We start from the raw sequence: 26,678 nt of genomic DNA, 5'->3' as shown, positions 1-26,678 counted from the left end.
GTTTGTCTGTGGAGTTGTTGTTGCCGGTGTCCCTTCGAAGTTGTCATTGTCTGCTGAATAGCCAGGTTTTGAGCAGTTTCCCTAAGGTGATGTGGTCTTCTGTGGTTCCTATTTCTTTGGGCATTTTGTTGCAGATGTTAGCAATTAGATGTGAGAATGCTGTTCCTCCGAATTTCCTTTTTTCGTAGTGCTTTGCCTCTATTTGTAGGTTGTTGATGGATCTTAGTTCCCTTCCTGGCCAATAACGGCTAATCTTGTCTTGGAGGAATTCCACTCCTTGTCTGTGCCAGGCTTTGTGGGCGATGCAGAGTGCTTTGAATTTTATACACGTTTTTACTGGTAGCCAGTGTATGCCTTTCAGTGCTGGAGTGATGTGGTCTATTCTGTGTAGCCTTAATAGGAGCCTGGCTGCTGTATTTTTCACCCTTTGGAGCTTCTTGGTAAATCTTTCTGGCATTCCTAGGTAGAGGCTGTTTGGCGTAGTCAATTCTTGTGAGTATCAGGGATATGATTGTGAGGGTTCAGTGGGGGAAGGAAAGCTAGGGGAGTAGTCATCTGAGCAGTTTTAGGAGGACAAAGTTGATCTTCCTGGCTATTCTCTTCTTCAGAACTTTTAAGGGAGTAAATTGTTATCTTCGGCTGGAGCATTATGAATAGACCTTGTCTTCCAGTCCTGCACAATGTGGGGTGAAATAGCCCTGGGGTGCGAGACATAAGGTCCAATATAAGCCCAGCACTTTCAAAGAGAAAGAAAAGGAAAGGTGCTAAAATGGCAAATATGCCGTTGACAAAGCAAGCGAGACACATGGCAAGGATATTTTGACTAATCCACAGAACCCTAAATGGGATGACAGCATTCTGTGCAGCAGTTGGAGTGAAGCAGATCACTTGCTTTCATGAACATTGAATAAAATGAGTAATTTTGTTGTTCCCTTTAACTGAAAATATGCTCAGCAAAAAGTGTTCGCAAGACTTTCAAAATATGAACTTGGTTTCATAATGAGCCCATCACAGATGGAACCACAGTGCACAGAATCTATAATGGGATGCTAAACTGGGTTTGAAATGGAGTCCGTTCATGGGTGAAAGCAACAGAATGACATTTCGATTTTGCCTCTAAAGTGACACTCTGTAAAGCCAGATGTGCACCAAAGTGCCTAAAAGTGTAATTATGATGCCCTCATTTAATCACTGTATGCAGGGAACAACTTTGCAGTGACACTTTTACATGTTAAACTTGTGTGCCTTCCAAGAGTTCATTTTAAAGTGAAATGGGAAGTTAAAAGGCAATGTACAGCTGAGTTTTGAAAGGCCCTGTGTTGCTTGCCATTGCTTTGTTTTTCTCTCTGCTTGTGATTTCTTCAAATGTGAAACTGCATTCCTTCCTTGGTTGTCCTGGAAACCTAGAGAGGCCTGTAACTTCAAACAGGAGGGGGTTCCTTTAAATGTACAAAGAATAGGAGGCTCTGAGATCAAATCTACAGGCTTGACAAGATAAAGACAGGTCTGCTCTCCAGCTTTATGACCCCAAGTCACACAAGTCGCAATAACACATGCATTAGCTGGTTATTAGCCCTTGGAATGAGCAGGCTAACCTAAACACAGATCTCTCTGCTGATGTCATGTGCTCCAGGAAGGTGGGGGCCAGGGTCAAGTAGTGGTTTGACTGTCCATTGTGTAAAAGGGGAGAAATAGTTTTCATTGTGTAAAATTTAGAATGTTGGCTGCACAGTAACCATTGTAAGATTTCTGAAAAGGGGAAAGTTAACTGCTTCTCACCACATAAAACTATTTTGGTGAGACCAACATACCAAAAGTTATTGATGAAAATGTACTGTGCCCCTCGTGAATTTGAGAACTATAAAATGTTGATTAAAGTGGGCACAGTATGATTCATATGCCACCCACCAAGGGACACATTTTTCACTGATATAATTCTGTAGTAAATGAAGAAAAATTGTATTTTAGCACAGGAATGACGCACAGACACCTGATGAGGTGTATGTGATTCACTGAAAACCATAGTGTTAATAAATGCATTCATATATGTCAAAACATGGATATTAAGGGCACTTGTCATGCAGGGAGATTTCTATGTCCCCGAAACAGACCAAGCCCCCCTGTTGAAGTAAGAAGATGGAGTGGTCTCCTCCCCTGGGGTCCCAAAGTACTCCCACATTTTCTGGACCTATCAGCACACAGGTGGGTGTGGGATATTGAACATTAACCAATCCCATCTCCGGGAACTATGACACATTTTTGATGTCATTTGCCCTATAAATAAGTCACCCCACCTCAGATCAAGATCAAGAGGTGATCTAATGCAGAAATATGGAGGAACATCCCAGCAGTAGCAGAGAGAGGCCCAGCTTGCAGAGGAGCCAGGAGATTAGAAGCTGTCTTGGGACCACTTTGAGGACTCAGCAGAGACCTTGACAGGCCCCCTTAAGCTGTCGCAGCAGTGTCCTGAAGCCCTCTGATGTCCAGCACAGACCTCTCCTGTAAGTAGAAATACCCCAAGCTATAGATTGCATAAGCCCTTTATTCTTCCAGCATTGCCTTAGAGATTTGCCCATTGAAAATCCCCTCCCCTGTTTGCCTGTGTATGTTAGCAATTCCCCATGGAAAACCCCTTGCTTGTCTGTGTAGATCCTTAGTATATTTCTCTAAGTAAATCAATTGAGATTTGTATTGTCGGAATTTGAAACCAACCATCTTTTCACAGTGTATTGTGAACTGGTATAGTCCTAAAGATTTGCCCAAAGAATTAATTTCAAAACTAAATTGTTTCCATGTGTGTCCAATTGTAAGGTGCAACACAAAATAGTTCCCATTTTCCCATTGTAAGGTGCAAAACAAAATTGTTTCCATGTGTTTCCCATTGTAAGGTGCAAAACAAAATTGTTCTCATTTTTCCTTGGTAAAGTGCAAAATTAAATTGTTCCTATTTCCCCAGTGTAAGGTAAAAACAAATTCCCATTTGCATTTTCCTTCCCATTGAAATTGTGCTCAACATCCCCAAAACTGATCCTCCCATTCTGTTCCTATTTTCCCATTGTAAGGTAAAAACAAATTCCCATTTGCATTTTCTTTCCCAGTGAAATTGTGCTCAACATCCCCAAAATTGATTTTCCCATTCTGTTCCTCTTTTCCCATTGTGAGGTAAGAAATAATTCCATTTGTATTTTCTTTTCACATTGTTCATGTGTTGAACATCCCAAAACTGATTTTCCCTTGGGTGCTCACTAGTATTCTCTAAAACTCTGCCTGTGTCTCTAAGTATAAGCAAAATTAATTATCTTTCTTCCTATTCTTTCCCATAGATGTGGTGCTAAATAGTTACAAACCGATTTTACTGTTGTGTTTTAAAAACAAATTCTTCCATTGCCAATCTTGCTGTCATATTGTTTCTGTGAGTGTTACTCAAAATCTGATTTTCCCTTGTGTTCCCACGCCTTGCCACTGCCTTCCCTCCAAAAGAGACAAGCCTAGTGGAGGTTTGGGGAATGGGGGGGTGAAGGTTTCCTGGGACTCAAGCGTAATTCTATGTGCATGCACTTTCCTGTTTGTTTGTTTAATTTTCTTGGTGTGTTTCGAACTGTTCTCTGATTGCAGTGGATGAGAGAAGAAAAAAGGAAATTCTTGTCACTCTGTATTTTGAGTTATCTCAGTGTGCTGCTCGCCCAAAAAGGATATTTTGTCTTTGTGTTGCCACACCATTGGTGTCTGATGTAAGCTGTTTATTCTAATTTGACATTAAACAATAAATGAATAAATATCTTATTGATACAAACTGGCCTGGTTTCTACTCCATTGTGACAAGGGGTGTTTGTGGAGGTTGGGTGCGAGACGGGTTGGAGGCCTTCTCAAGAAAGGATCCGAATTGTAGAATAAAAAGCGTTTTTTATTGTGTGCCACATTCCTAGTAGAGGAAGGAGATGCCTGACTTTTGTGTGCCATTTAATAAAACGTGACAACCACATGTTAGGAGACCATGATTTTGTCCATTCTGAACTTTTATTTAGTGCTATTTAATTCAATTATATTGGGTGTTATTACTCCTCTTGGCCTCTGGAGACTTGGTTGGCCCGTCTTGCATGCACTTTCTGCATCTTTGATTGTCTAACACTTGGCACTCATAATTATTCATCCCTTTACTGAATTGAGAGAAATATGTCTTACGCACATGGCTTATCCTCTTCGACTCCTTCCGATCGTTGCATTTGCTTCTTGCTGTGGCATCCTTGATTCTAAGCCAAGCAAATACCCTTTATTCTCACAAGAATCTGTATTCCAGCGTCTTTCAGCTCTGCAGCTTTGGTCTCTCTCCTCGAAATGTCTTGCTTTCTATTACACAATACCAACGTCCATTTTCTTAACATGGCTGCTTTACTCGCGTTATATTTCCTACTTCAGCAAGCTTCTACCTTGTCTTATCTACCTTGCGTTTCTGCGTATGTTCTTCTACTGCATCTCTCATCACTTATCTTTTTCATGGATATGGTTTTCTTCATAATTCATATATGTTTACTTCATTGCTTCAGTTATATCCTTCATTCTTTGGACATCCATTCATCAGCTTCAGTGCATTTATGTATCTTCTTTCTCTGTGATGTCACTTCTCTACGATCCAACTTCACCTATAGCTCTTCTATGTCTAGTGGTGTCTGTGGATTAATGTGTACGTGGGGTACATTCAATATGGTTGTCTGAGTGCATAACGTCTCTCATACCTTCGATGTGATATTGGGATGTTACCAGCTGTCGCACACAGTGCTCTCCTGCTGTTCTTCCAGTATGACGAGATGAGGGGCGGGCTCTATAGGTGACGTATACATCTGCCTCTCTACAATGGCAATTGACATCCCTTCCATTAGACATAAAACAGAGCGCTACACCTCTCCAGCCAAATTATATATCATGGTCGGGACCAATGCAACCTGGGACTACGGGCACACAAGGCCCCCTTCTAAGCATAGATACCACAAGTGCTCTTGGCAAGGCCCACCTAGAAACACACCCACACACAGTACTTGGCCACTTCTGATCTGTACACATCCAGGGACGTCATTTGGGGCTCGCCATGAGTCGCCCTTGCTAAAATGGTCTCATTTGCTACCCCTAAAAAAAGAAATATATTTATTTTTAAATTGAAGCACCTGGATTGTGGCCAGTGCCATGTGGATCTTTGCTTCTGGGGTGGCTAGCTTTCTTGTTCAGGCCTCTTAAAAAAGTGTAACACTTTGAGGAGTGAGGAGTTATTTAGGAGTGACCCTAAATAAGAAAGAATAGGAATAACAAATAGTTTGTCTTTCTGGAATTCTATACAATAATTGCTAGGCTCATTAAAGGTTTATTTCAGGCACACTTCAGGGAGTGAGTCACTGATTTAGTCTGTTCTTAAGCACCTCAAATTCACAATGCAGACAAAAAGCGTTTAGAGTAGAATAAGCATCCATTTCGCACTATGCATTATGCTTTTCACAAGTTGCAGTTATAGCATGTTTTTTTCTGCCGTCGTCTCTGTTACGATCATCACAAGACATTCGATCTCAGCGTCCTCGGTCACTTGACAAATTCCTTGTGCATAAAAGCTTGTGTACAGTGTACAAATATTTCTCCCTGGCATGCTGTTCAGGGTGTTTGTTTGCATGTATGAGGTAACGAGTGCCCATAACACAGGATGCTGTGTGAGTGTAAGTGTGCTACTCGAAATTTTTTAATACATAGTTATGAACCCCCCCAATGGTATGTATTTTACGAACTTTGCACTAGACCTGCAGATGAACTGTCCCACTGTTAAATCTCAGTTACTAGTTTAATGGTATCCACTACAGGGTGTAATTTGCTTTCTGACTTTGAGAACATTGAGAAAGGTAATAGCTCAATTTAATATAGCCGGTAAGATAGCTATATCCGGTAACATAGCTCAATGGGTGGAGCGCTCACTGCTGCGATGTGTGTGATTTGCAGGTTCAAATGCCTGCAAGGCTAACTCAGCCTTTAATTTTTCTAAGGTTGAAAAATGAGTACCAACACATTATGGGTGATATTGTATGTATAATTGTTCTATATAAAGTGCTTAAGCGTAAGCGCTGTATATTAACACATCATTATCATTTAGCCTTGGACGTCTGCTTGCATTCACAGTAATTTGGTAAGGTGGTATTAACTGATAACAATGATACATATAGTGATTCATTCTTGTATGAAATGTATATCACATTAAAGTGATCCCATAACCATATTTTTCGTAGTGTACTTAGGAACAATGATATGTGATGCCACTTCCTGTTTTGTCAAGGGGTGAAAGGTTGTGCTCCATCGACTTCCAGTGATGTCATTTTGGGGTGGGGACAAATTATATCACTTTCTGTGATGTCATCAGAGGGGCAAGGGTCGTGTGATGTCACTTCCACTACCCCTGGCATTTTGGTGAAATGACATCCCTTCACATCAACACAGCTGAGCAACTATCTTCAATGTTCCTCTTTCCCAATGAGCTGTCCCTCTGCTCTCTGATCCGCCTGTGTACGCAGAGACCATAACATTCGATATTTGTGTTAGCTACCCCTGCAGAAACATTGTGATGAATTTCGATGATAGCTTGGAAAACACACAGGCGTGTGAAAAAATGACATTCTCAGAAGGCCGAGCCTCCCCTGTGCCGTCGCAGTTTTCAGTCACATCCTCCGTCAGATACCAGGTAAGAACGTGCTACTACACCACCAGTGCTTAATGTGGGAGGATTGGGAGTGTTTGCCAGGGCTCAACCCTGGCACTTGTTTCTGAGCCCCGGCACTTATTGTCTCAGACTCACTTTAATTATGAATTAGTGATAGTCAGTGCATCCATCAACCACAATGAGCAGGCTCCAGCTGTAGTGCACCCCAAATATGTTGACACTGCGCAGCTATGGGTGATGGCAGCAGTGGGTCACACCCGCAATGTCAGAGGACTGCTAGAAAATATTTGGGCACTGGCACTTATAATTTTAGAAATGAAGCACCACCGAGGTAATACGCAGGGGCGTTGCTAGGGGGGGGCTAAGGGGGCTATAGCCCCTGATCTTTTGGTTGTAGCCCCGGATAGAATCTCAGGAGCTACAGCCAAAAGACTAGCTAGCCCCCAGTCCCAACAGTTCTGACATTAGCTTAGTCCCGGGTCTTTTCCAGACCTAGCAACTCCCCTGGTAATACGGAATGAAGACTGTAATAGGCAGGAACCTCCCTCCGAGGGCCCCTCTGCCGTGTAATGTGTTAGACTCTGTTGGGACAGAGGGCAACTGGTTTGGAATACTTCAGCAATCACAACAGTCAACACGTTTCACACTAAAAATCGCTTCTTCGTTAATCGATTAGATTATCGATCTTGCATGCGAGTGCGTGGAACGATGGTACTTAAACTGTGTCCAGTCCTATATCTAGAGTCAGACAGAAACGGGCACAAATCCCACGGGCAAAACACATCTCTACACCAGACCTGCATACAACTGAACATTAAAAGCCCTGAGATTTCTGCGGCCTGCGGAGCCCGCACGCCTCGCAGCACCTAGAGTCCTTGGCCTGTCGCTAGGTTAAACAAGGGGTAAATATATGCATGTGTATACAACACACACACACACACAAGCCGCAGGAACATTTCAAACTATGGAGGAATCTGAAAAACACTTGCAATTTAGCATCAGCATCTCTAATTTCAGAATCAGAATAAGGTATATTTCAGGGAAAACAAATTGAACTTTCCACAAACGCAGTACAAACAATACCCAATGAACAGAATACATTAAATTAAGAGAGGAACAATATTGCCATCTGGGTACACACATAGCCCTGTTTTGTAAACACACCTGAACAAAATTGTTCTGGTTCACTATTACATCATGATTTCTTCATTGCAAAACAGGACTCGCAGAGTCTTCATTAAAACTCCATAGCTAAGCCACAGTGAGATAAACCAATTTGCCCAGGATCACACCATTTTGTTAATTGGTGAAGCCCAGATTTAAGACCCGTCTACAATTTAGGCACGTGCTCCCATATTTCACAGGTCTAGTTGATAGGAGTATGTGTTAATGTTTGTTTTTTAAGAATACTCTGCTTCATTTAGATGACTCAAACAGTACAGAAATCATAATAAAACTGTTGGACGAATATATAAATATGCATAGAACTATGTGAAGAAAAACGAGGCAGATGGTAAAACATTTGGATTTTGGGCTGGCAGGCCATCACTGGCAGCTGGAGACATTTTAAACAAATAAGGCATATTCATATTGGCCCCAATTGATGCAGGATAGCCCGAACAGCCATCAGAAGATTTAGTATGTGCTGCCTCAACGACAGTTTTTAAGTAATGTGCCAGATTTGGGCATTTTACAGCAAAATGTTCACCATTTAGGTGCCTGGGACCGTAGAGTGTATTATAGAATTAGAATGGAAGGAATTAGGAGGGGTTGAATCTGGATGATGAAGGGTCATTGGGGTAAGGGAGGTGGGAATTCACCCTTACTTCTTGCTATAATTTGTTATGTTGTTTAAACCAAACCATTACTCATTCTTATGCCAATTTCACATAATCAAGCTAGCTTAAATATGCCCCAGTGTGTTACACATCATGCCAGTTCCAACAGGGTTATGGCTATGTTGCTTCTGCTAAGCACATGCTTATGCTGGATCCAACATGGCTCTAAAAACAGGGATGCCCATCTCCACAATGGTATGCCAGTGTTGCCATAGTTAAGCACATGGTCGAACTGTCTTCTATCTGGTTTCTACATTTTGAAGCCAATCTCAACAATGTCCTTTCAGATTGGCCCCAGTTACGCACTTTGCCAACCTGGTCTCTTACTTTCCCCCGGGAAATTGTGATGCCAGCCTCTGCAGTACAATGCCAGTGTTGACCCAGATAAACCTTTTGTCAAGCTAGCATTTACATTACCTCCAGGAAACTGTGATACCAGTGTGGACAATGACTTGCCAGTGTTTCCCTGCTGAAGCACATTAGCACGCACCTTTCTACATTGCCTTCAGAAAATTCGGATGCCAAGTTCAACAATGCCATGTCAGTGTTGCCACAATTAAAAAATGTGTCTGATTATTTTGATTTTGCTCCCAAAATATTGTGACGCCAGTCTACAAAAAGCCTTGCCTTGTTGCACTAGGTCATCAAATTGTCATAGCAGTGTCTACATTGCCACATTAACATATGAAAAGAAGCCTATCAATGGCATGCCAGGGTTATCTCTGTGAAGCACATTGCCATGATGGTTTGTTCATTGCTCTTATACAGTTATGATACTAATCTCAACAATTCTATGCCAATGTTGGCCCTGCTAACTACATTGTCAAACATTGTTGTACATTATTCTTGGAAATATCTGTTGGCAGTCCCAAAAATGTTATGTTTTTGAATGTATACCACTTAGCGTTGCCATTTGCATTGTCTCTAGGTGCTCCCTTATCAGTGTTGCTGCTGTAAAGCAGATTGCCAATCTGGTTTTCTACGTTGCAACCAGAACATTGAGAGGCTGGTTTAGTTTCACACATGTCAGCGAAAAGTATGATGCCACTTTAAATTGTCCCAGATTTCCCCCATATTACTTTACATTGCCATCAGAATTGCCCCATTTATGAATATTGTCAGACTGGATTCTACCTTTTTTTCCATTAAATTCTGATGGCAGTCTCAACAATACTCTGCCATTGTTACCACAGTTAAGCACATTATCGTGATGGTGCATTGTGATTCCAGTCTATAAAAGTTAATTCAAGAGTTGTCCCACTTAAGCATATTGTCAACTGGTTTCTTAATTGCACCCAGGAAATTGTGATGCTAGCCTCTATAATGTCATGGAAGTATTATTCCAGATAAGTACATTGTCATTACCTCAAGAAAATTAGGAACGATGTCTGAACAATAGCTTGCCAGTCTTTACTTAGTGGTGCACATTAGCAACCCCTTTCTACATAGACATCAGGAAATTGGGATGCCAATCTCAAAAAGGCCATGTTAGTGTTGCCCTAACTAAACACTTTGTCAAGCTCATTTCTGTTTTGCCAGCAGAAAATGATGATGCTACTCTATAGAAAGCTATGCCTTTGTTGCCCAAGTAAAGCACATTGTCATGCCTGTGTTACCATTGTCTCTAGAAAATATGGATAGCAGTCACAGGAATGTCATGCCAGTGTTACCATTGTCTCTAGAAAATATGGATAGCAGTCTCAGCAATGTCATGCCAGTGTTACCATTGCCTCTAGAAAATATGGATAGCAGTCTCAGCAATGTTATGCCAGTGTTACCATTGCCTCTAGAAAATATGGATAGCAGTCTCAGCAATGGCATGCCCGTGTTACCATTGCCTGGAGAAAATATGGATAGCAGTCTCAGCAATGTCATGCCAGTGTTACCATTGCCTCTAGAAAATATGGATATCAGTCTCAGCAATGTCATGCCAGTGTTACCATTGCCTGTAGAAAATATGGATATCAGTCTCAGCAATGTCATGCCAGTGTTACCATTGTCTCGAGAAAATATGGATAGCAGCCTCAGCAATGTCATGCCAGGGTTACCATTGCCTGAAGAACATATGGATAGCAGTCTCAGCAATGTCATGCCAGTGTTACTATTGCCTCTAGAAAATATGGATAGCAGTCGCAGGAATGTCATGCCAGTGTTACCATTGTCTCTAGAAAATATGAATAGAAGTTTCAGCAATGTCATGCTAGTGTTACCATTGCCTCTAGAAAATATGGATAGCAGTCTCACCAATGTCATGCCGTGTTACCATTGCCTCTCGAAAATATGGATAGCAGTCTCAGCAAAGTCATGCCAGTGTTACCATTGCCTCAAGAACATATGGATAGCAGCCTCAGTAATGTCCTGCCATTGTTAACATTGCCTCTAGAAAATATGGATAGCAGTCTCAGCAATGTTATGCCAGTGTTACCATTGCCTCTAGAAAATATGGATAGCAGTCTCAGCAATGGCATGCCCGTGTTACCATTGCCTCGAGAAAATATGGATAGCAGTCTCAGCAATGTCATGCCAGTGTTACCATTGCCTCTAGAAAATATGGATATCAGTCTCAGCAATGTCATGCCAGTGTTACCATTGTCTCTAGAAAATATGGATAGCAGCCTCAGCAATGTCATGCCAGTGTTACCATTGCCTCTAGAAAATATGGATAGCAGCCTCAGCAATGTCAGGCCAGTGTTACCATTGCCTGTAGAACATATGGATAGCAGTCGCAGGAATGTCATGCCAGTGTTACCATTGTCTCTAGAAAATATGGATAGCAGTCTCAGCAATGTCATACCAGTGTTACCATTGCCTCAAGAAAATATGGATAGCAGTCTCAGCAATGGCATGCCCGTGTTACCATTGCCTCTAGAAAATATGGATAGCAGTCGCAGGAATGTCATGCCAGTGTTACCATTGTCTCTAGAAAATATGGATAGCAGTCTCAGCAATGACATGCCAGTGTTACCATTGCCTCTATAAAATATGGATATCAGTCTCAGCAATGTTATGCCAGTGTTACCATTGCCTCTAGAAAAGATGGATAGCAGTCTCAGCAATGGCATGCCCGTGTTACCATTGCCTCTAGAAAATATGGATATCAGTCTCAGCAATGTCATGCCAGTGTTACCATTGTCTCGAGAAAATATGGATAGCAGCCTCAGCAATGTCATGCCAGGGTTACCATTGCCTGTAGAACATATGGATAGCAGCCTCAGCAATGTCATGCCAGTGTTACCATTGTCTCTAGAAAATATTGATAGAAGTTTCAGCAATGTCATGCCAGTGTTACCATTGCCTCTAGAAAATATGGATAGCAGTCTCAGCAATGTCATGCCGTGTTACCATTGCCTCAAGAAAATATGGATAGCAGTCTCAGCAATGGCATGCCCGTGTTACCATTGCCTCTAGAAAATATGGATAGCAGTCGCAGGAATGTCATGCCAGTGTTACCATTGTCTCTAGAAAATATGGATAGCAGTCTCAGCAATGACATGCCAGTGTTACCATTGCCTCTATAAAATATGGATATCAGTCTCAGCAATGTTATGCCAGTGTTACCATTGCCTCTAGAAAAGATGGATAGCAGTCTCAGCAATGGCATGCCCGTGTTACCATTGCCTCTAGAAAATATGGATATCAGTCTCAGCAATGTCATGCCAGTGTTACCATTGTCTCGAGAAAATATGGATAGCAGCCTCAGCAATGTCATGCCAGCGTTACCATTGCCTCTAGAAAATATGGATAGCAGTCGCAGGAATGTCATGCCAGTGTTACCATTGTCTCTAGAAAATATTGATAGAAGTTTCAGCAATGTCATGCCAGTGTTACCATTGCCTCTAGAAAATATGGATAGCAGTCTCAGCAATGTCATGCCGTGTTACCATTGCCTCTCGAAAATATGGATAGCAGTCTCAACAATGTCATGCCAGTGTTACCATTGCCTGTAGAACATATGGATAGCAGTCTCAGCAATGTCATGCCAGTGTTACCATTGCCTCTAGAAAATATGGATAGCAGTCGCAGGAATGTCATGCCAGTGTTACCATTGTCTCTAGAAAATATGGATAGCAGTCTCAGCAATGTCATGCCAGTATTACCATTGTCTCTAGAATATATGGATAGCAGCCTCAGCAATGTCATGCCAGTGTTACCATTGTCTCTAGAAAATATGGATAGATGTTTCAGCAATGTCATGCCAGTGCTACCATTGCCTGTAGAACATATGGATAGAAGTCACAGCATTGTAATGCTGTGTTACCATTGCTTCTAGAAATTGGGTTTTCTCATTGAATCACATTATAACCAAAACATTAGTTTGGTGGAAGGTTATGAATTAGGTTTAACCACTGGCATTGCTGGGCAACCTTTAACATCATCATATTCTAGCCCGTCTGCAACATTGCAGAAAGGGACCAACCAGCAAATCAGTCTTAATCCTGCCACCAGCGGGATCAGTCCAGCCCGAAATTCTAGTCCACGTTCCCTCTGCACAGAAACACAAGCAACCCGGTACATGTTTCAGCCTTGTTGGGCCTCCTCAGTGAGGTGCAGCTTGGTTCCCTATGGCGCAGCGAGCAGGGACCCACATCTGGGCATACCCTCTCTCATTTTGGGAGACAAACTATAACCCACACATGAGAGCAGCATTGCTCTGAGCAACCTTTCACACCGTTGTTTTGATCCCATCTGCATCTTTGCAGAAGGTGCCCAGCCATATGCAAATGAGTCTTGGTCCTGCCACCAGTGGAAGCATTTGCTCGGCCATGTCCCCTCTGCACGGAAACACACGCAAGCTCAGACATGTTTAGTCCTTTTTGAGCTTGATAAGTGAGCTGCAGGTTGGGTCCATATGGCGCAGCCAGTGCAGTCCTGCTAAGCAAATGGTCAAACATTGTTGTACACGTTTTGTGGAAACGTGCGATGCCAATCCCAAAACTGCATTGTCTGTGTTTCACTAGCAAAGACAATGGGTCATTACGAGTTGGGCGGTATTCCGGCAGTAAATCTGCTAGAATACCGCCCAGTGTAATTACCGTTACTGCCACTGGGTCTGCCAGATTTACCACCAGATTACAAGTAGTGTGGCAGAGTAAGTCCCCATTTTTTCAGAGTCCATTGTACTCAATGGGACATTTTCAGTGGAATTACCGCAGATGTGGTAATTCCACCAAAAAGGGGCAGAAAGTCATCAGATTTACATCCAGCTCATAGCTGGGGGTGAATCCTCCAACTTTCAGCCAAACTCATAGTTGCATGGTGCAGTAATGCAGCGGTAACGGTATTACTGCTGCATTTTTACTACACCGCCCTACTCGTAATGAGGCCCAATCATTCTGGCTTCCACATTGCACCCAGAAAATTGTGAGTCCAGTTTAGTTTCACACATCTCATAAAAAGTACTATATCAGTTTAGATTTTCCCAGAATTACCCCAGGTCGCTTCACATTGCCCTCAGAATTGCCCCATCCCACTTCCCATTGCCCCTCAAGGTATCCAGGCCACTTCACATAGCCCCCAACAGTGCAAAATGCCACTTTTCACTGCCCAGATCAAAACCACATTCTGAAAACCCCTGCCTGCACACACTAAACACACAATACATGTCTGCTACTTCTCTGCACTTGGCATCTTCTCCTGCAACTTGCATATTTTGCAGGCGCACAGGAGCTGGAGTGAAGGGTACTGCATTTGCTTGGTATCTTGGTAACCCCCTCCTGAGCAGTACTTTGATGAACAGGTATGAAAATAACACCTGTTGCCTCCCTTCACCATGCCTGTGGATCAGGGTAGGGACGAGGATTCCTATACAATAGGCACTTCTGCTTATTATTCCTATTGATGTCACCCTATATAACAGGCATTGGCAAAGCCAAACGATCTGGCTTTGTAGATTTTCTTTTTCCTGTGGTGCAGGGCAGGCTTAAAAAAGAACAATAATAATGACAAAAATGTAACGCAGCAGCCAAGTGTAAAACATGTCAATGCACCAGCAGAGTAAAAAACAGCCTTTTAAAAATCACAATTCACAAATCTGGTATCAGGTAATATTATCCCCACCAATAATCTCGCAATATATATGGTCGTGGGGTAAGGCCATAGGCAATATTATTAGTGGGGATTATTTATGGGGTTAATGGGACTGGGGGTGTCCCCCACTGTATTAAAGAAAATATAGGGTTGCGGGGGTGCCCCCGCAGGTTACATGGCTTAATATCGCCTTAAAAATATGCCAATATTCTTGTATGGCGATATTATTGCGTAGATATTAACACATGGAACCACAAATCACTCCCCAACATAGGCAGCTCCATTCACTTCTTTCTACAAAATAATCAACACTATAAAAGAGCTTTCAGCAGCATGTACTTATTCTGCACCACAGAGCTGCTAACTGGCACTAGGGCTCATCTCTAATATGTATCTTCATGAGCTTAGACAGAGAGCTAACGCTATCTCTAGACGGCCCTGAAAACTATGTGCGCCTTCGTACGTTCTGTTCTGAACTTTCGATTTGAACATAGTTTTCAGGTGTTAAGAAAACCTAACTTTGGGACCAAGTGTTGATGATATCACAGGCCAGTCTGGTGAGCCATTACCGATTGCTCTTATAGGGAACTGCAGCTGAATATTCCATGTAGTGTAGGGACTTTTAAGCAACTTGTTTTGCAAGTGGCATGTTATAAAACTCCAAAAATATTTAAGTGCAGATTTTATGTAAAAGAGTTGACGATAGAGCAAGGTGCTGTATATGCCCAGATTTCTTGACTGAAAATACTCGGCCAAACAGCCATAAAGATTGCATGACATTACATGGATCCATTTAGTTGAGCCTTTTTTTAATGCCAGTTCCAAAAAAAAAGCCAGCAGCCACATTCCTGCTATTTGTTTGAACATGTTGGTACCCCCTTCTCTACCCTCTGTCCCCACCATCTATATCCTCTCCCGTTAGCCCTCTGTACAGCAGGTTCAACGGGAACGCCATCGGTAAAGGTTTTACCACTGGCATAAGACAATGGCATAAAGACCTAGAAAGTATTAAACGCCACTATTCTTGTGTGATTTCAGAGGCTGCAATAATATTGTGTGTCAGTGGGAATATCTTACGGAGTATATGGTCAGAGAAATATGCATCTTATCAATACAGTTGGCAAACAATGTGTGAAGTACTCTACCTAAAATACCATGTTCTGTGGGCTGTGACGACTCAGGAATGGTCCCATCTCCTTGTCACACCAGAGGGCAATATCCTATGGGTAAGTGCACCTACCTTAACGGGTGTGAAATGCAGACATCACCATCCTATAGAACACATTATCTCCTACAAAGGCAGTCAAATCACAATACATTTGACTGGTTCCAAGACTTTGCATGTCACCCTGATATGGTTTATACCTGTAAAGGTATTCTAAAAAGTGACTCTCATTTTAGGGCAGATCGAAGGGAAAGACAAGGTTCTGCAACATCAGAGATCTACTTAAAGACGACGACGAGCAAAGTGTGAAAAGCATTCAAAGCTCCACGAGTGCAAGTAGTAACCCAGAATCCTTAGCCAGGGTGAAGTGGACCAAAGACTCAGGAAGAACTCATCTGCAGTACCAGGATCAGCCACTGGGGGCTGCAACTCGAAGGTGATGATGAGAAATGTAATGTAATGTAAAGTAGTCTTATGTAGCACCCATCTGCTAATAATGTTGGCCTCGCTGCGCATGGCTCTGCAAGAAAGGAGGGCCGGGTGTGTTAGTCGTGTAACAGGAAGGCAGATGCAGAAAGCGGTGGTGTTGGGGGATGCAGGTTAGCCATATATGGGCATCCACTGGATTGTGGTGTGCAAACATTGGAAAGTCCTTTTTCTATATCGTTTTGACCCTTGCATATTATTTACAACTTGAAAAGAGTAGCTAACACAGAACAGACTCTCAGCCGGAAGCAGGAAATCCAATGTGCTCCTGTTGACATGTTGAGTGGCTCCAGAAATATGACATGATTGGTTATTTATAACACGCTTAATACCCAGAGGTTTCTAAGTGCGGACCCGGGGATCGAACCTGTGGTGCTCTGTGTCGTCTAGCTTCCAAGACGAACACGTTGCCCCTGAGCTATCCTCCTGAGACAGGAAGGAGGAAACCAAATTAAACACCTACAAGAAAGCTGTGGAAATGGTTCAAAATAGAAGAAGTAAACAAGTTACTAAAACTGGATAGAAATACAGATGGAGAAATATACATGGCAAATATATTACAAATATTTCACTTTATTATTGTATTAGTCCCGAAAAAATGTGCCTTTGAATTCGGGTTGAGTCTAAACTGGGGGACTCCAAGTTCAGTCCCTGAGAGCCTAAGCCACACCAGGCTTTCACATTAACCACTGACAATGTCAACACTTTCAAATAAGTTCCTTGAATGACTTCTGTGTGAAGATCCCGAAAAAATGCACTGCCTTTGGCCCTTCAGGACTGGGTTTTGAGGTTCTGTGATGTAAGTCATTGTTTCACCAAAGAGTAAAATCCAGTCAGGGTTTTAGAATTGGCCAACAAATATTCACCTCTTAACTGGTAGACTTCATCATATGAAAACCTGTCTCAGACATATTCATTGTGCATTTACTGAAAACCTGCTTGTCATTTACTATTTTGTGGGCCGGGCCAGTACCATTATTTGGACACAGAAAAAAAAGACTTGAGTGACTTGCATAGAACAGAAGTGCTGTGATCACACTCAGGCTCAAATTACCAGATGCACAATTAACAGGGTGATCTGCTAACTGAGAACATTTACAACATTAGCACCCGGGGCGGGGGGCGCAGCTGATCTGGTTCCGTGGATCGCAGGCTGAAACCTCTGGTCTCAGCTCAGTTCCACAGAACCCACAAGCTACTTCCCCCGGCCTGCAACGCCATCTAAACCACACTCACCCTTTCCCCTTATTTAAAAAAATAATGTTACTAGACCCAACCACTCTCCCCAATCCCAAATACCTAATTGTGGCAGCGGCGCTACCGCTTCCGCTGCCACCTGCCGCAGCCTGCCGCCGCTGCAACAGCTTCCCTGGATCTTGGTTTTCTGGCTGTTATGGTAATGGAAGAGGGTCTCTGTACGGATCCCCGCCTTCTACAACCATGGTGGCCATCTTAGCAAAGTATTTTCCTTCATTGAATGGGACGCATGCAGTGTCTCATTCAATGAATGAAAGTACTTTTTTTTTAGCACTCCAGGTTACTGCTTTGGTAACCCGGATTGCTAATGGTATTAGTAACCCGTTCCACGGGCTACTCCCAGGGGTAATGTCCCGGTGCCCTTGTTAACCACCCACGCTTCTCTCGGGCTGTTAACTCGGGTTGCCAGGCCATTACCCCCTGGTGTAGCCTGTGAAATGGGTTACTAACGCCACATTATCACCCAGACTGAATTCCTCAAACTAACAACTAGTGCTGGGTGAACATATCCAGACAAAGCCAACTTAAAAGACACTCAAGAAGATACTGGCAGCCAGGGCAGGGATTGAAATATTGGAGTCATATTGACCACCCCTGAGGTTGGTCTGGGTGTTGCGTTTTGGAGATGCTGGAGGCAGGCCAAGAGATCGGCTAGTGTGCTTGGGTGGGCTGGGAACCAAGAAGTGGCCCTGCAAATGTTTTTCCAAAGTGGTCCCATATCGCACCGTGCAAGCAGGCCCAACCCCTCTAAGTAGGGCTTGGGCAGGTTCTGCGCCCAAGGATATTTTGAAAAATGAGTCCCTATAGTAAATGTTAAATCTCACATGTTCTTAAGCAGGGATTAAAAGGTAGTTTAACATATTAGTACCCGGCGAGGGACAATCATATTGTTACAATCAATCTGATTGGCCCTCGCCGGGGCTTTACCTGATGAGAATCCCTCGCCCGGGATTCCTTTCCTTTGTTCCCGGCGGTGGGTGTGGAAGCCCCTCAGGCACTGAGGAGGCTCGAAACGGGGCAATCCCTGCTCCGAGCCACCACAGGGCTGGAGGTTGCAATCCTCCCCTGCCGGCGATTTAGTTAAGTGTTTAATTCCTCCTCCTGCCCCCATCCAAACAATCCTTTCCCTGCCCTCCCAACCCCACTTACCTTCTTTTTGGTCCTTTTTTGAGAGCAAACGCACTAGGAAAACTGTGTCCGCTCCCAATGGCCGCCATGGAAAGGGAAAACAGACTCTGTTTTCCCTTCCCCAGTGGGCATTTTTTTTTTTTTTAAATTGTTCTGTTCCGCAATGCCTCAGCATTTCGGAACAGAAAAACAATGCTATTAGTATCCCGGTCTTGCGGACTGGGGCTATAACTATGGGCCCCAAATGCCCCCGCGTCTCGGGCCTTATTGCTTAAATAAAACATTTATTAAGAGTGAGGAATAACATACTGCAGGCCTTAGAACACATTATTTCCTTCTATGGAATGTGGGGGTTGTGTAGAGCTGGAAAGAAATGGGTGGGTCACTGGGAGAGAGGGTAAGAAGTGTGGACACAAAAGACTCCCACGGTGTAGAGGCCCAGAGGGGAAATCTCCCGAGCTGCCCGCAGTCCAGTCCAGTACTGCTGGTGTGCCAGGGTAATGGCTGCATTGTAGGCAACCTGGGACAGCATGGGTGCTGGACTTCCAGAGGCCGCCTGCTCAACGCCTAAGAGGTGATCGATAAGTACAAGAAAGGGAAGAGGTGAAACCCCAGTCTGGGCCACGGCAGTCAACTGTTGGATCATACGCAGCTCACTATCAAACATGGCTCCCAGGTGTCTAACTTTTGGGTACGCATGGAGCAATTTGCAGAGTTCGCTTTTCCAGAAGGAGGTTAAAAAGAATTGTGGGCGTTTTACATTGAAAAAAGCAAATCAGAAAAACATATGTTGGAATACTTTTAAAAGGTCGATAAACATGTAATAGTGTTACTTAGATACACAACTAAGTGGAATAAATAAAAAAAGAACTGATTGAGCATGGGACAAGTTCATGTCATTGCAGTGGAAAAGTGCACGCTGTGAGCGTATTTAAACATTTGAACAGAAGACGGTGCCTTTTTCTTTAATATTCTAATGAAAACATTAAACTCATGTTTCCAGTCTCTGCTTTAGATGAAGGTAGATATTGTTCCAATGCAACACACTATATACACACACTATTCTCCTCTCAAATGTATCATATTAGTATCAGAATATACTGTATATTTTATTGCTTTTTTCCAGGGAAGGATCAGAAAAGCTGATCATAACAGGCACCAGTTTTTGCAAAACTTCTGCCGATCTCTTTGCAGAAAACCCGAAGAAGCCTTCAAAGAAAGAACACGAGAAACAGGGCACGCGCCTGCTGCACCCGACGCTCAGTCGGTATGTCTGTCCATTCTTAAATAACTTGTTTTTTTAATGACATTGAAGTGAAGCTTTTGTCACCTTATGTGATCTTCGTTTCTCATTCTGAAGATTTTGAAACACCTTGTCTCTCAGTGTGCTGATTCCCAAGCCCCATTACATTGCCTGCCATTATTTTGTAAAAGACGAATATGTTGTTTTCCTATAACAGGGCTTCCGCAACAGAAGCTGGAGTTGCATGATTTTTGGGCTTAGTTGGAGTTTTGAGGTTATTTAGAATGTGAAACTGGGAGATTACAGAAAAGGTCAATTTGCTAGAAATGTCAATCAAGTCCTTGCAGGCAGAAATAACATTTTAACTGTCTGCACCTCTTCACTAAATTCCATTAATTGTATGCCTAAAACAGTCTGGTGGCAGGTGAACCTTTAAACTTAAGTGATGCCAAGGTTGTGGCATGGTGACTGCTGAGGACACAGAATTATAAATCTGCGTCACTTTGATTTCACACCACTGTTAGCTCTATGAGCAGGGCTTAACCCGGACAGGACAATAGTGTCTTTTAAGCTGCCCTTCTATGCCATTTGCTTAAAAGAGATTTTTTTAGCACTGAAAATTGTGCCAATTGAGTGTGAGAACAACCCTGTAAATTTAAGATTCTACAATAGCTTGCATTTTCTATGTTTTTTTTTTAAAGGGGTGGGTTTTTGCTTTGTGTTTCAGTGTGCATTTTTCTTGTTTACTTAAAACACTATTTTATAGAACCTTGATCTGACATTGTTTTTATTTTTGGAGTCATTGTGCTGTTGCTTTTTGGGTTGCTACTGTTATCAGTTTACACCACTCTTGACGATATAGCCTGCCCCCGGCCTGCGCTACCAAAAGAGGTGAAGGAGGTATACCTTGCTGGCTGTTCATGTTTCACCTTTATAATTGGGAGCACTGCTGGTTTAGTTTTTCTGGAGGCTTTCACTGACCCTGTTTCATGCAGGGCAGTTGGAAGGGCCCTTTCCACTTCCACACGGCTGTTTTCTTTTGCTCTTGCAGGAATCTTCGCCAAGCTGTGCCAGTCCAGGAAGGTGGTTTGCACTCCGAGTGAATTGATTCTGTAGCTGAAGCATGTTTTCTGGACTTTGTTGTGGTTGGCCTAGGGACTAAAAGCCTTAAATCCACTCGCTAAATTCTCGGAGGCCTTGGTAGTCCCCCTTGCTTGACGTGAGCCACTAAGACGGGCTTCTGAACCTCTAGCAGCTGGTATATACAGCAGCTGCCTGCTATAATAGTGTATCATCGGTATTATTTTGCCAGTGGAAACAAGACCTGCCACAGTTATTCTAATTTCCTTTGGACCAAATTCACAATGTCAAATTATGTGAAATGACACCAGTGTATTCTTTAAAAGACAGCATGAACATAGTGGGATGGAGGTTTTGAGTTCCAGTTGAAGGGAGCAATTGTATTGAAGAGAGGGTCCAAAGAATGCCCCTCCTCACCCCGAGAAGCATGATGGGACGACGAGCCAGGAATGCTCGCAACAACCCAGCTTATTTTGGATGTAACCCAAGTGCACCATTTGCTGACACGTACACAGAGAGCTATCCCCTCAATCAACCATACAGACCCAATCCTGTGCACGTTCTTGCAGGTATAGGGGAGACAACGGAGATTGTGGATGTGAACACCCTAATGGACAGTCTCGATTAAAGTACCAAAAAGCCAGGATGCTAACTTCACTAGTGACAGCCGTTGGCTGAGTCCTCCGTTTATTCTGGGGAAGGGAGTTGGGCCCTTGAGAGACAGGCAGTCCCCCAGACGATCTCTGGTATACCTGGGAAAACTACCCCAACAGTATGAAGAGCTATTGCTGCACCAACCATTGTAAATTCCCCCAACTATCAAGCAGATCTAATCAGAATTTGCTTTTGACAAAATTAACAGTTAGGGTAGACATGAGAGGAAGTCTGACAGGGAGCCTGAATTGACTGTTGTCCTAAAAAATATTCACTGTGTATAAATGCTAAACCTTTATCCAGTTTCAAGGCTAAAAAGACGACTGTGCACGTGTTCTGCAGGATCACATTGTGAGTCTAATAGATGCAATGTCCCATCTTCTCCCAACTAGGAATGAAATGGAACACGTCCAGAGGTTCGTCTCTTACTGTGGGCAGCCATTCAAATAGTGGACTGGACATAATGGTTTGTGCGATCGCTGGACATTTGCCCATTGGCTATCCGTCTTTGCCAATCCTGGAACAAGGCATTGATGTGGGAGTGGTGTATAAGGGCCGACATGCTCTCGCTAAACTCACCTGGCTGTAATGAGCACCCATCTGAGAAGTCCTACAGCTGCAGCGTCAGAAGGAATGAGGGACTATCTCTCTCTGTGTACCAGTGTTGGTGTATGACTTACAAAATACATATAATTATTTAAAATACGGAAAGGATGTTCTATGTTTGTTTGCATGCTCTCAAAGCCTGGTGTCATGCCGGTGTCCAATGCTGGCATATGATGTATGACGGGGAAAAAGCTACATTTTACTAAATAAGTAGCAAGTCCCAAGAATCAGTTCAAAGCATCGCTAAGAGCATTTTGTTCCTAGCTTTGCCTAGGCGTACATTGGGGACGCTAATCTCGGACATCCTGTATTCAATAACTCTGTGGGTTTTCTATGGGACGGCAAATACCAAATCATGCGCTAAAAGAAATTTGAATGGGAAAAATGTAAGATATTTGTATGCCAATTTCCTTAAGGACACTGTAGGTATAGTAAAATTCAATTACTTGATTTTTATGTAGCCCTTGCTATCACCATGTTTGATAATCTATTATGTTGTTCATGACAGGTGTAATTATTACCAGAATGAGTGGCATTCAGTTTCTCAGCCCCAGAAGATGAATCCAGCATGGTGGTGTTTGTGCTCAACCGGCAGGTTACAGCTTCGAATATCCGAAATGAACACCTTTCTCTTTGAACTATGCAACCAGCCATACCTTTGAAGGCACTTTATAACTTCTAGGAGGTGGCTGCTAGTTTTTTAAAGGAAGTCATGTAAGGAGGTTCTAGGAATCATGTATTATTCATATAAAAACATTAGGGGAAAAGGTTTGAGACTTTCTTATTAGAAGTCCTACCAAAGATGTCTTAGGATTGACCTATAAGAATCGTACGACGGCTGCTTCCTACTAAGGATGTTATAGCTTTCCTATAAGAAACCCAGATTAATACACTAGCAGTGATATGACAATAAAGTGGAAAATACGTATGGGTTGGAGTAATAAACACAAAATAAGTACATTATTAAGGAGGATTTGACTGATAGAGAATCTGAAAAGGGAGCCTTGTTCGACAAGGTAAGTGTAACCCAAGGTTAATGGTAAGGAGGGTTCTGAGTGAGGTAGACATCTCAAATGTACTCTTATACAGGACATCTTCAGGTGGTGAAGCTTCATCTGTCGCAAGCTTGAATTTTGACATTGTAGAAATGGGTTTACTCAAAAGAGATGTGCACATAGTAAGTACGCCTGTCATTATTTCAGATCACGTGTAGAACTGTTTCTGTCACACGTTAGTCTATATTGCCTTTATACACATGAATCGATGGCGCTTCACATATTTGCAAAGAGAATATTAATATGTATATATTTTGTTGTGCTTGGTTTATTAAGAAAACGTTTCACAAATACAGTAAACAACTTAGAAAACATAAAAGACATACATATTTACATCATATTTTTAAAATCCAAATCTAAGACCTTATGTAATAAATTGATCGCTGCTATTAAAGAAACAATTTCTATTCAAAATCCGAATTTAAAAATCATTCTATAAAAGAGTAAGTTCATTGTGTCCAAAATGTTTTAAATAAAAAATATGTAAGAAATTATATTGTGAACACACTTGATAAACAAATGAACCAGGCTTTCAATCTTGTTCTGGCAAAATCTACATGTTCTTTCCCCACGCGGGACATTCTGCCTACTTCCCAAGATCTCTCTAGTTGGGTAGAGATTCAATTTCAGACAAATAAATGGTAACATCCATTTCCTGTTAGGAAATTTCAATATGCATTTAGGCAATATTCTAGTAGCCTTATCTATGACTGCCGGATACAAAAATAACTTATTTTTCCATGGATTGGTATGACTTTGAACCCATTCTCCCACTTCAATTTTCTCTTAACCCCTTTTGGATTAACAAGCAGCTCCCGAAAAGACACATTCACCGAGACTAAAATAGTGATACATTCCTGAATCCAACTGTTGGGAAAAAAAGAAGCACCAGACTGCATAAGAATAAACACATCCAAATAAAGCGAATTGGAAGAAGGATCAATAATATTTCTAAAACAAGCCAAGTTCTTCCAATTAATTTTGTAATGAATAGAAAAATGACCTAGCAAGTCCCGACAAGTGCCTGTTTGCCTGCACGACATGCTGCCGGACTGGATCATGAACTTTTCTTCCTTTTTCCTTTAAGGGCTAATCCCGCCCCCAGCTCCAAGAATCCTCTAAAAGGGCCGGGCCGCGCGCACAGCGCGCGCGCACTAGCAAGTGCTGACAAGTGCCTGTTTGCCTGCACGACATGCTGCCGGACTGGATCATGAACTTTTCTTCCTTTTTCCTTTAAGGGTAATCCCGCCCCCAGCTCCCAGAATCCTCTAAAAGGGCCGGGCCGTGCGCACAGCATGCGCGCACTAGCAAGTGCCGACAAGTGCCTGTTTGCCTGCACGACATGCTGCCGGACTGGATCATGAACTTTTCTTCCTTTTTCCTTTAAGGGTGAGCACATGATGCAACTGGACCCAATGTGCTTTCGAACCATTTTCTGGACATTATATAAGCTTTTGTAAGCTTTTAAATGCATATTTTTCTGTCTTCTTTACCCTTTTAGGCTAATCCCGCCCCCTGCTCCCAGAATCCTCTAAAAGGGCCGGGCCGCGCGCACCGCGCGCACGCACTAGCAAGTGCCGACAAGTGCCTGTTTGCCTGTTCGCCAGGCGCTGGGGGCTGGAGGTGGGATGCTGCAAATTGAGCAGTTGGATTCTTTTCAAGTAGGAGATCGCGTTTTCAATCTCCGATACATTTACTACCTGTCTCTGTTCTGGGGATCTGTATTGTTTAACAAAAGAAAGGATTACGCATGCGAGAGGTATGAAAACATTCCTTGAAAATATACCTTCTTTTCTCTTGAAATGAAATGGCCCCGCAAGCTTAGATTCCCATAAACGTGCTAGAGTTTTCTCGCACTGTTTAATGGATGTTCTGTGATAAATCTGCAGGGACATTGTTGGTCATTGTCTCTTTTACCAAAATGATGTTAAGCTGATAAACACTCGATTACTCGATTACCAGCAGCTGTTTAACCTTTTTTTCTTGTGTGTGCTGGTAACCGCCTATACTAGAATCTGCTGAATTAGCAAGTAAATTGGAAAACGTTTTTTTTGTGAATCATTACATGCTGGCTGCAATTGGATGCATGTGTTCAATAAATTATGTTTGCTCGATTTATAGACACATGTATAAACACATGAATAAAGTATTCTTTGCTAAATAACAGGGATTTCGCTTATCCACAGCCAGTGAAAGAGGCATCTTAATTAATTAATAGATATTGTGCCTACTTATTGATTCAGGGGATTCATGTACACTCTATAATTATCTATTAGCTCTAAACACGTATATAACTTAAAACTATCCCGTTCAAACAGCATATTTACATAAGAATAAAGAAGACATGAAGAAAATGACTATATGCTCCAAAAAGGACTTAGCTTTAGGTCCAATAGTATTTAACACACAGAGAAGTACCTTTTTAAAGGCAATGGCGCTGCCCCTGCCACCTTCCCCCAACCCAAGCACAAATCTTCATGATTATGGTGAAGATAGCGAACCCCCACAAAGTACTGATGTGGAACTCGCAAAAATTGCAGACGAAATGGAGGGGGTAGTGCCTCCCCAATCACAGCTCCTCTTTGATGATGAAGTAGAGGGGGGTTGTCAGCCGAAAGACTCTTCTCAAGATCGGCGTCTAAGCTCGGAAAGTTTAGATACTCAAAGTAGTCCTATGGCAGACACCCCTCTTATATTCACTACGGGTAGAATAACACAACTAGCTATGATGGGCGAACAAACAGATATCCAACAAGATGAAAGATTGGGGAAGGGCCTTCCCAAAGATTGCAATTTTAACAACGCTAGTAGGGAAAGGACCTTTATAATAGTTACACTTTGTGAACTAAAAGAGTGGCTTCAGAAAGAAATCTCCAAACAAACATCGTACTTGGAAAACATGAATGAGAGAATAAAACTGATGGAATCTCGAAGTGGTAATGTGGGCATATTGGAAGCCAATATAGCAGATCTGGGAAATGAAGTGATAATTGCAAAAGGAGTTTTCATGCAAAGAAGTAAATAGACCTCTTAAACAGAATGATAGACCCACTCCCGATTTAGGATTACTCACACAAAACATTGAAGAATTGGGTGAAATGGGGAAAAATAAAGAGGCAGAATACAGTGATCTAAAACTAGTGGTATCTAAAAATGCGAAAAAAAGGGAGAAAAAAAAACAGAGAGTGTTAAAAGCAGCTGAATTAAAATCTGGAAAGGCATCGTCATTGAAATTCCTACGGAATATAGGAAAGGGGTTAACTGGTGAACAAGTAATTGGTGATATTACTGAAGAGACAAATAAAGAAGTGGTTAAGGAAGGGGTCCCTTCCCAAAATGGCCCTCAATACGAAAATTCAGAAATAAGATTACAGGATGCACTAAAAGGGAAAAAAATAGACAAAAAGGAAGGAAGATATGGGCCTAAAAACCTTGAAATAACAGCCAAAGATTC

The 26,678-nt window shown here is 42.4% G+C and overlaps 1 protein-coding gene across 1 annotated transcript in view; it reads left to right on the top strand.

Annotated features, from left to right (window-relative positions):
• Window positions 1–22,268, top strand: part of LOC138514737 (uncharacterized) — a 147,033-nt gene extending 124,765 nt beyond the window's left edge. The window contains exons 4-7 of the mRNA XM_069630126.1: window positions 6,568–6,706; window positions 15,952–16,151; window positions 19,713–19,853; window positions 21,956–22,268. Of these exons, the coding sequence (XP_069486227.1) occupies window positions 6,568–6,706; window positions 15,952–16,151; window positions 19,713–19,853; window positions 21,956–22,013 (538 nt within the window). The 3' untranslated portion in view covers window positions 22,014–22,268. The remainder of the gene's footprint in view (window positions 1–6,567; window positions 6,707–15,951; window positions 16,152–19,712; window positions 19,854–21,955) is intronic.
• The last annotated feature ends 4,410 nt before the right edge of the window (window positions 22,269–26,678 follow it).

This window comes from Ambystoma mexicanum, chromosome 12 (assembly GCF_040938575.1).
Source record: "Ambystoma mexicanum isolate Mex_15411 chromosome 12, UKY_AmexF1_1, whole genome shotgun sequence".
NCBI classification, from domain to species: Eukaryota; Metazoa; Chordata; class Amphibia; order Caudata; family Ambystomatidae; genus Ambystoma; species Ambystoma mexicanum.
The sequence above is the reverse complement of the archived record's forward strand: the minus strand, read 5'-3'. Positions and strand labels throughout refer to the sequence as shown.